Source organism: Anastrepha ludens, chromosome 4, assembly GCF_028408465.1.
Source record: "Anastrepha ludens isolate Willacy chromosome 4, idAnaLude1.1, whole genome shotgun sequence".
NCBI classification, from domain to species: domain Eukaryota; kingdom Metazoa; phylum Arthropoda; class Insecta; order Diptera; family Tephritidae; genus Anastrepha; species Anastrepha ludens.
In genome coordinates this window covers 28,852,304-28,862,543 of record NC_071500.1, presented here as the reverse complement: position 1 = coordinate 28,862,543, position 10,240 = coordinate 28,852,304, and the positions used below count along the sequence as shown (strand labels likewise).

The 10,240-nt window shown below is 40.4% G+C and overlaps 2 protein-coding genes across 2 annotated transcripts; both read left to right on the top strand.

The window, feature by feature from the left end:
- The first annotated feature begins 277 nt into the window (after positions 1 to 277).
- On the top strand, positions 278 to 4,445 carry LOC128860036 (probable basic-leucine zipper transcription factor Q). The gene is made up of 3 exons (XM_054097261.1): positions 278 to 2,792; positions 2,859 to 3,078; positions 4,181 to 4,445. Exons 1-3 carry the CDS (start codon positions 951 to 953, stop codon positions 4,219 to 4,221), a joined length of 2,103 nt encoding a protein of 700 aa, XP_053953236.1. The 5' UTR covers positions 278 to 950; the 3' UTR covers positions 4,222 to 4,445.
- A 3,060-nt stretch (positions 4,446 to 7,505) lies between these two features.
- LOC128859783 (partner of Y14 and mago) lies at positions 7,506 to 9,633 on the top strand. Its single transcript, XM_054096864.1, has one exon. It carries the CDS (start codon positions 7,603 to 7,605, stop codon positions 8,293 to 8,295), a length of 693 nt encoding a protein of 230 aa, XP_053952839.1. The 5' UTR covers positions 7,506 to 7,602; the 3' UTR covers positions 8,296 to 9,633.
- The last annotated feature ends 607 nt before the right edge of the window (positions 9,634 to 10,240 follow it).

Here is a 10,240-nt window from a genome sequence, read left to right as displayed (position 1 = left end):
AAGTTCACAAAGAAATTTCTGCTATTTGTGTAAACCAAACGGTATAAGGAAATTGTGTAAATGGTTTTATATTTTTTCAAATTTCTAATTATCTAAATTAATCATCTTTGTCTTATATTTTACATACTAGAATAAATTAATTTTAATTTCAAATTAACTTATAAGACTTTCTCCTTGAAACACTGTGCAAACACATCCATACAATGGCTCATACATATGTATGTAAATAACTGTGACACAGTAGCCCGAACCTGCTGAGCCGTAACCGAAACTCTTGTGGCTACGAACACACGTTCATGCATATGTATATGCATGTAGCTTGAATAAATGAATATACATATGTACATATGTATGCACACATGTATGTATGATACTTACAATGTCAGTACGATCGAACGAAAGCCTATACATCTCCAGAGCGTTTCGCGCTTACCAAGTTTACCACAATCGAACGCGAGAAGCCGTCAAGCCAGCTGTGGTATGGTACTTAAGAAAAGAAATGCAACGAAGGAGTAGAATAGAAAGAGACGTAACCAGTTTTCGTAAAGCAGCAGCGAGCCAAACCATAGCAATTGCTGGAGCTTCGCCAGGCGCATGCGCGACGGGCAAAGTAAAGTTTTAAATGTGATTTGAACGCGCTTGCGAATGGGTTAAATACGCGGAGGTGCTAAATACATGAAAGGATTTAACGGTGAATTTATTACAATGAAAACAGAAGTAGTTTGAATGATGAGTCAAGCTTAAAAGTGTGTGCGATGTATACAAAACTAATAGCAAATACAAAGTGTGACATGCATTCAATGATTTATGTATAAAAAGCGAAACGAGCAAGTGATTGTTTTTTAATAAATGAAAATGAACAAAATATTATTTATAATTGAAAAGTAACGCGACTATACAAAAAGAAAATTTAATAAAATATTTTTAAACAAAAGCGAACAAACGAGAAGATGGCACCATTTATAGCGCATTTATCAGTGCTTTTAGCTGCAACTGTTTTGCTATGTGGTTTTGTGCAATGTGCAAATGAGGCCGAACACACAAACAATCCAACGACGACGACCACCAATTCACCTACAAATCCTCCGACGATTACAGAAACTAATGCTGTGCAACTTATGGCTAACAGCACTCGCCTCGCGCGTCTTCTAAAGGTTCTGCAAGACCCCAAGATGTTAGCCGGCAAACGTTACCAAGCAGCTGCGCAACGCTTAATTGCGCGCGGCGATCATTTACAACCAGCCGGTATGCCTTATCGTCGATTGCCAGCGCACGCCGCTGCGCCGTCTTCACCTGCCCCGTACCACAAGGTGCGCCCGCCAATTATGCGCCGCGTACAGAATGGACTACCCATTAATGCTGGACCGCCTCGCTTCACTTTCGAAACTTCCGCGAGCGGTATAAGCCATCTACGGTCCAAGGGTCCGGTGCCTTTCAATGCAGGCAAAGTAACCGTTTACCGCCCTCCTTTCGGGTACGCGCAATTGCATCACCAACCGAACCCAAATGCGTTGGTGCCGCAATCCGCTACGGCTTTTCAAGCAACGAAACACCAGCAACAGCAACTCCAGCAGCAGCAACACCATGAGGAATACAATTTCAAGGCATCACCTCCATTCAGCGGTAAAGCGATTGTGCGCCCGCTACTACAGCCACACGATCCAAATTATAGACAACACGTACAACAATTGCAGCAGTATGCGGGTAAGCCACAGCAAGTGGTACAACAATACCCTATACCTCAACAAGAGCAGCAACAGCAAAAACAACAAAAAACTTCACAATTTCAAACACTGTTCCAGAGCCAGAAACAGTATCCCAATCGACCGCCAACCTTTCACTACGAAACAATGCGCGCCCATGAGGAGCCCGTACTGCATCCGCATGTGAAGCACGAACAACCACCGCCAGGTGGCGCGGGCTATGCCGTATACGAGCACAATGAGCTAGCCGAAGAGGAACCACCTTACGCACATCCAAATGCATACTATCCACCAGCACCAATGGCGGAGCAACCTGCACAACAACATCAAAGCTTACGTTTGCAAGCACCACAAACACACCCCGAAACTGCAGCAGCGCAAGAAGCGGAGGAGTACATAAAATTTATGAACTCCAATGACTATTTTCTGCCAAAGCATGAACCCAACTATAAGCGCCTGGATGCACAGCAGGATAGCCATCAACTGGAGCCGAAAGAACAACGTGAGCAACAACAACAACCTACGCACAGTCACTACGCATACAAGCAGCAGCCCCTGGAACACTTACAGTACAGCAAATCAGCAGTCAGTGATAGCACGAGTTCCGGCTCGGCCACCTCTGCTGCCACCAATTACCTAAACCAACCCATACAAGTATCGCAACTATTCTATCAGGAAGATCCCGTACCCGCCATTGTGCGCGGTAGTTATCAAGCGGGCAACAACTTATTCGTTGTGAACTCGGAGGGTAACAAAGCTGTAAAGCATATAGTGCCACCGCCCTCCACAAGAGCACCCACCACGCTAGCGCCAGTGTACCCGAATGTGCGCTATAATACGCTGCATAGTCACACGCCAGAGCCGCTGCGCTTCGAATTTACCGAACGCGATGCTGTGCATTCAACATACACTAATTCACCCCCCTCGCTGGGTAATGAGCGCCAACACTTATGGTATAGAACTGCCAATGGGGGGAGCACTTCCACAACACCAGATTTACCCACATCAAGTACGGGAAACTTTGCAACCGCCACTACCGCTACCGCTGATGATCCGGAGGATGAAGAGGATGTGCATAGCGCTAGTTCGGTAAGTACTCGTACCTAAAACGCTAATGATCTTATCAATTGAAAACTATTTCATTTCAATTTTAAGGACTTTTATGGGCGCATATCGATGCGCAAGTCAACATTAGGAGACGTGCCCTCAGAGTCGACATCGCCCACACCAATTGAACAGAAGGACACCGAAGACTATTGCGAACGAATATGCGCCAATATCCAAGATGACGATGAAGAAATTGTTTGCGGCTCTGACGGTTATATGTACACCAGCGAGGCGCAAATGGAATGCTACGCCACATGCCTGCATATCGGTGAGTAGCGTGAAATACAAAAAGTGCAAGGTGGCGTTGAATTAGAATTGGCTACGATTGCGTCAAATGAGAAATATTGAATAAATGAATTTGCTTGACCATTTGCCCGTGCGGACACACAACAAAGCCACTAATTACATTAAGTTAGAACTTCACAACGAACTCTCCCGATGTTGTGTGGCTTTCAGCGCGCTATCCAGCTAGAGGATTTCTTGGTAGAATACAAAATTGCAGTACTGAAACAAAACAAACGAAGAGAAGGGGATGAATAAGCGAAAGCAAGTGAAAAGCTAGGAAACTAGACACTTTCTCGCTTTCACAATTTAACACGCGGCTGAACTCTTTGCTGAATTAAAGGTTGCACATTCAGATGACAAATCTTAAAGCTGAATAAAGCGCTGAAAGCCTTAATGCCCCTAACTCAAGGTATGAAGTTCTAGATTATGGGCTGAAAGAAATTAAATGTGCCTAGAACGCATGGTATGAATTTCTAGCCTAAAGGGTTATATACAGTTAGAAGGCCGAAAAAAAGCGAACTTTCCGGAATTGCTTCTGAGAAAACTTTTAAATTTATTGATCTAAAACTCTGTACACATATTGTGTTATCTTTTAACTGTATTTTAAGACTTAGTATTAGTAAAAATATTTATTTGGAAAGGAGCTACAGCTGCTCTCCGGGAGTTCCTCTCAAAAAAGGAGTTTTGCGGTGACCACTATATCTCTGCATTGGATCCTCTGAAATTAAAAAACCAAACAGATTTCGTTAAAGTAATGTTAAATCTAGTAATTAATCGAAAGAATAAGAAAAATAATTTTTTTTGACAAAATGGCGGTTTCTCAAAAAGGAAATCGATTTTTGACCAAAATTTCGGCCTTAAATTTATATTTATAGGTGTGAAAAAATCTTCTATTAATTACAAAAAAATAAATATATGATAAATATATAAAAGAAGCTCGTGTTAAAATTTGAGACTAATCGGTTTAGCCGTTTTCGAGTAATGTCGGTTACCGACTTTGAAACCCCCATTTTGAGAAAAACTCGTTTAATGCTTTTCGGTCACTTTCTTATAAAACTTAATTTTTTTGCTTGCTTTATTTGCAGATGTAACAGTGCAAAGTAAAGGCTCCTGTAACACCCGGTAGATGAGCGACACCCTATTCATGCGCCATCTATGCAGCAGTACGAAACCCGACCGATCGAAGGCACACTAACTGACAATTAGCGAATTTCTAATTTATTTAAATTTTATTTACATTTATTTTATTTCAACGTTAGTTTGGTAATACGTTTTTTAGTTACTAAGGCCCATTTGTAATTTATATTTATTTATTTGAGTGAGATGCAGCTGAAATGAGAATAAAATAACCAAAACAAAAAACATACAGTGGTGTGCGTGATTTATTAGAGAAATTCGAAAAATGTCGTGCTGAGAAATGTGTTTAAATAAATTTGTATGCGACGGAAATTTAGTCTTAACGTAAAAAACACTGGGCATAGTTTTTATCAGCTCTCAAAAATATGCATGCGCATAGCTATTATGCTATAACCCTCAGTTCGCTCCATGATAAGCAAAGAGTTGCCATTTTGGAATCGGTTGATCTTCGCCAAGTTGCACGAGGTATTCCAACTGAACGTCCTACTTGTTGCTTGTTGGAATGGGCTCCACCTTAACGCTTATATAGCCACGCTATTGTCGTCTTTTCGAAGTGGGTGGCCAATCCATTGCCGTTTCCTTCTCCGCACTTCACAGGCAATCTCGACCTAATTGGTAATGCTAAGCAACTCGGAGTTACTTATTTTACGCGGCCAGAAAATTTGTAGTATGCGTCGAAGGCAGCGGTTGATGCAAATTTGAAGGCGTTTTGTGATTGCCACAGTAACCTTTCAAGTAGAGCAACACAGATTTAACACTTATTAATGTTGTTGTTCTGCCAAAGAGGCGCGAGAATACCAAATGCAACCTCTCTGACAGAGCCTCTACTTGCGTCGACAATAGGTAGCAAAACTTCTCCACGCTCACGAACTGCTGCCTATCGACCACCAATTTCTCAGAGGTGGTGCTGTTGAGATACAATGCTTAGTTTTAGTGACGTTGATTTTAAGTCCAGTCGAACGAATTTGCTGTTGCGCGGGCGTTGTCATAGCCTTAGCTTAGGTGACAGTAAGCAGATGTCATCGGCATAGGCCAGGTTTCTCAACATGGTGTTATCAAGCTTTCATTGAATGCCACGTCGATCATCAACAGGAAAAGTAGAGGCCATCATATCTTCGACAGCCAAAGAACAATAATTGGGAAGAGGATATACCCTTGCCGCACTCCACTCTCAACTCGAAAGGCTCTAACAGCGCACCTTTGTGGAGCAACCGGCAATTTGCGATAACTTGCCTTAAAAAGAGGTACCAGTTTTTCTCGGATACATCTTTTCCCAGATGCATTCGCGCTTCACGCTGTCAAAGGCCTTTTCGAAGTCAATAACGTCCTATGTTCTACAAGGAGTTGAAGGAAAGCATATTATATGTACACAAGGTGCGAGACTCGAAAGGTAACTTCAGACTACTCGTGCATCAACTGTCTATTAGTTGCCTAAATTACAATCCAGAGTATTGTTTACAAGCGCGCAAAAGCATTTTTCCGAGAGTAAACGCCAGTCAAACGCAATAGTATGATTGCTTTATATTTGGCAGGAAAATTACAACCAGCGATTGTTCATGAGCGCGAGCATCTTAAAGTAAAAAACGTTTTTGTTTATCTCACCATTACTCGTTACAATGATACTGGTAGCATCGCGAAACGTCTTGGAGGTGGTCATCAAAAGACTGTAACGACACGTGAAATTGTGCCCAAAGTGAAGAAGCGACTTGAGCGAAAACCCCGATGAAGTGCCAATCAAATGGCGAAAAAACTGAAAATATCTGACCGTAGCATTCGCCACATACTAAAAAATGATCTCAAGGTTAAGCCGTGCAAGATCCAAAAGGCGCATGATCTCACACCAAAGCAGCAACAAGTCGGACTTGAGAGAGTGAAGGAGTTGCTTCGCTTGGCCGAAAGGGGTCAATTTCCGAACATTGTGTTTCTGAGGATACAATTTTTCAAAATAAGCAATTCGTAAACTCCCTAAACGATAGGGTTTATTTGACTGACCACTATTCATACAAGAATTTGAGTCATCGATTGGATACCAGAAGGCAGCACCCGCACAGGGACTGGTTTGGGCCGTTGTAACCGCAAAGCGGCGCTCTCCAATTGTTTTCATCGAGCCCGGCTTTTGGTGTTTTCCAAGCGGCCGCAATTAAGGAAGCTGTGAATTAGTTGCTCGCTTTTACTGTAAAGGAGCTAAACATCTACCCCGCCAGCCAAGCGGCAATTAGAACCTTAGCCTCGTTGTTTGTGCGTTCGGAATTAGTCGCGGACTGCCTGGCTTCCCCTTCGATTGCATCGAAATACTTCGATATTATGCTCATTTGGGTTCCCGGTCACAGCGGCATAGAGGGAGCTGATGAGCTGGTTAGACAGGGCACCCTTGAGATGGCTTCATCGCAATATGAGAGTATTGGAGTTTCCTTGAGAACAAGTGGTCTGTTACTGGAAAGATGGGCCTCGAGTCAACTCAGCGAGCGATGGGCTAGTACACAAACGTGCAAAGTCAAGAGATCCTTCTGACCACCGGTAGATCGGGGGCGTTCGAGAGAACTTCTAAGGCTAGCAAAGCAGCAGCTATCGAATTTGGTAGGTTACCGTACCGGACAATGCCCTTTTACGTGTCCATGCAGAAGCTGTCTAAAGGACGAGCTAGAATCATCGCAGCACCTTCTTCTCAGCTGCCCTGCTCTAGCCAGGCAAACGTTTAAACATCTGGCCTCTCACTTTTTCGCTACACCGGCGGGTATTGCGGATTTAAATATCACACATCTGGTGAAATTCATCAGTAGCTTGAAGCGGTTAATACAAACGTAAATCACCACTGTTGGTCGTCATCCTATAATCCAAGCTCCTTCTTCCTTTTTTCCACCTGTCTGGTACCTTTCCCTCCCCTCCCCCGTCTGGTATGACGACGGAAAAATTTGAAATTTTTGTTCAAGTGAGCCCCCTCTCCCCGGCAGCCGTTTAACCTAACTTAGCCTTTTGGGAATGGTGAAAATGCAGACCAATATACAAAAATATTTCTCGAAGAAATTAATGAATTTCGTCCGCGTATTTCCTCTTTTGGCTTAAATTTTACGAAAATTTTAAAAACTATTAACTCTTCCTAGACGTTTTTTTTTTCTTCTGCACTTACATCGCCGTCGGTAATTTTCATAGTTTTCCAACTCATTAGTAGCGCCATCTACCAACTCAGTACATCACTCAACAATTTCAATAAAATCACATGCCGAAGCTATGTGGCAACGTTACGCGATATACAATGTGACATTTACGTTTGACATTTAACTTGCGCTATTTGAGTGCAGAAAAATAGGCAATTACCGTCGATATTGTGATTTTTTGCAATTTAAGAATAAATTTTAAAAATTGTGAAAAGATGACGACTTACCTGACCGACAGTGATGGCAAATTTATACCAGCGACTCAAAGACCGGATGGTACTTGGCGGAAAGCTCGCCGGGTCAAAGATGGCTATGTGCCGCAGGAAGAGGTGCCCTTGTACGAGAGCAAAGGCAAACAGTTTGCACAACGTAAGAGCACACTACCGCCTGGCATGTGTCCCCTAGTCGCCGAGCAGACCAAAAAGGAGCGTGAAAAGCAGGAACGCGCCAAAGCCAAAAAGTTGGCAAAACAGGAGGATAATCAACCAGCTTCAAAAGCGGGGAGTGGGAACAATAAAAAACCAAAGCAAACTCAATCACCTGGCTTGCTGGTACTAGCCAACAGTGATACTACTAAAGCAGCATTACCAAAAGCGAATGCTAACACTAATAAAGTAACGACATCAGGTGCAAACGTCAACGAAGCAGTAGCGAATCTGGCGAACGATTTACAAAGCACTTTAAAAGTGCAGCCAGATGATGGGCAAGAAGCGTCAAAGAAAATGAAAAAGCTACGCAAAAAACTACGAGAGATTGAAACTATCGAACAGCGTATTAAAAGTGGTGAGCTCAAAAAACCCGAAAAAGATCAACTAGACAAAGTGAAGCGAAAAAAGGAGATACTCAAGGAAATTAAGCAGTTGGAAGAAGAAGAAGCGGCGTTAGACAAGAGCAAAACTAGCAACTGAAATAGGCATGCTTAAGAGGAGTTAAGCGCGCACTAATTCAGCTCTGGAGTGCCATGGAAATATATATGAACGTAAATACATGTAAATGCTGTACACCATCACCCACAGATTACCTACTCTTGAGATGGGCTAACAATACATATACGTATAATGCGTGCATACATAAATAATTGTGCTATTGTTAATATTTTAACATCCTAATAATTTTACTATTTAAGCGCGACGGGTTTCTTTTCTTAGATACTTGTCGTCCGTTATTTTTTTTTTTTTAATTGGTTTTGCGCTTTGCAATTTTTGTTTATAAATATGTGCGCAAAATAGCAATCGAGGTAATGCTGTTAAAGAATCAACGCAATGGCGCAATTTAGATATAAGAAAATGCTTATTTACAGGCGAAAATTATATTTCAGTTGCGTTGCTTGCTGTAATGAATCTATTACTCAATTACTTTTGTATTTTGCGTGATTTTAGTTATAATTTAAAAAAGTGCATTTTGCAGTTATATCTATACATTTTTTTAACTTTCGGCCTCGAATGTCCAATTTGTGTCCTTTCGTGAAATTTGTACATGAACCTTCAAAGCTAGTTGCGTCCACGAAGTATGAAGCAATCGAAATATTTCAATTTTATATTATAATACAGCACTACCTTATCTTATATTAATTATTTATACAAAAACAAAAAACAAGAAAATTGTACAACTGCCTAAAACTTGCGCATTCTGTTTTCATGCAAAGACAAAATTATCAAGTAGTACTAAGCAAAAACTAAAACAACAACAAATAAATGCTTGCTAGTAGAGTAAGAATGAGGTTAGGTTTGGTATTTTTAAGCGGTGGAAAACGATTGAAAAGCATTTAAAAATGTCCATACCATTAATGAGATTGTCAGAAATGTAAAGATACAAACAAACGTACTAAATAAGCCAACAAATTAAGCGAAGATGACTCCAAAGATGACGATAAATCAAACTGTATAAAGTAGCAGTGTTACTTTTATAATATGTATTTGTAAAATAGAATTTGTGAATGTGTGCGATGGTACTTCATTTAAAAATAAATTATAAGAAGAAAAAAACGAATTATGACTATTGTATATTACTTTTACTTTTTAAAAATAATTTTACAGTTTTATGTGAGGTATATTGTAGTTTACATTGTAATGCATATTATAAACAAATTTAATATTTATGTATAGTTTGTAGAGTTGAAGTCAATATTGAAAACAAACAAAGTTGTGAATCTTGTAAACTCCAGCAACATTTAGAATCAAATAAATGTTTATCAATGAATATAATGAGTATTTTTAGAAAAGAGAAACAATAAAATATCAAAGAAATTCTTAGAAAAGTGTAATTCATTGCATATTCAAGTGTGATTCAAATAAACATACAGTGGTCACACAATTTATTCGTACGCCCTGCGTAGTACGTAAAAAACTTTAGCTTTGCGCAAAATATTTGCTGTGACAATATAGGGTGTTATTTTGATATTCAAAGTGTTTAGGCCACACCCTAAAGTATAATAAATGTTTAGCCATCCTAATGTTAACTGCGCCTACCGTTCCGACTGTTGCAAACCACCGATTCCAGTCGCTGCAACGTTAAGGCCGTTAACCTTAAAACGTTTACTGTGTTAAACGCTGTTCGGCGGGGTTACTTTCGCCTTAATTTTAAATTTCATTTTCACTGCGATTTTTCTAACACAAGGATCAGGACGTGTCAGCCGACAAAGGTAATTATAATTCCATACCATCTTGTATTGTATTATATTAATACATACATAACTCCGTGTTATTATATATTGTATGATATTGATACATTTATATCTACATACATCCAAATATTAATAAAAACTTATAATAACTCGAAACTCACACGCCTCTTTATTTTCTTTTTCTTTAAAATATATCATCGGAGCGACCGTGGAGGCCCCACATTTTTTCA

Excerpts from the sequence above, each read along its gene's own strand:
- LOC128860036 (XM_054097261.1), top strand. The coding sequence starts at position 951 with ATGGCACCATTTATAGCGCATTTATCAGTGCTTTTAGCTGCAACTGTT. Across the intron at positions 2,793-2,858 it reads ATGTGCATAGCGCTAGTTCG|GACTTTTATGGGCGCATATC; the intron begins GTAAGTACTCGT and ends TTCAATTTTAAG. Across the intron at positions 3,079-4,180 it reads CGCCACATGCCTGCATATCG|ATGTAACAGTGCAAAGTAAA; the intron begins GTGAGTAGCGTG and ends CTTTATTTGCAG.
- LOC128859783 (XM_054096864.1), top strand. The coding sequence starts at position 7,603 with ATGACGACTTACCTGACCGACAGTGATGGCAAATTTATACCAGCGACT.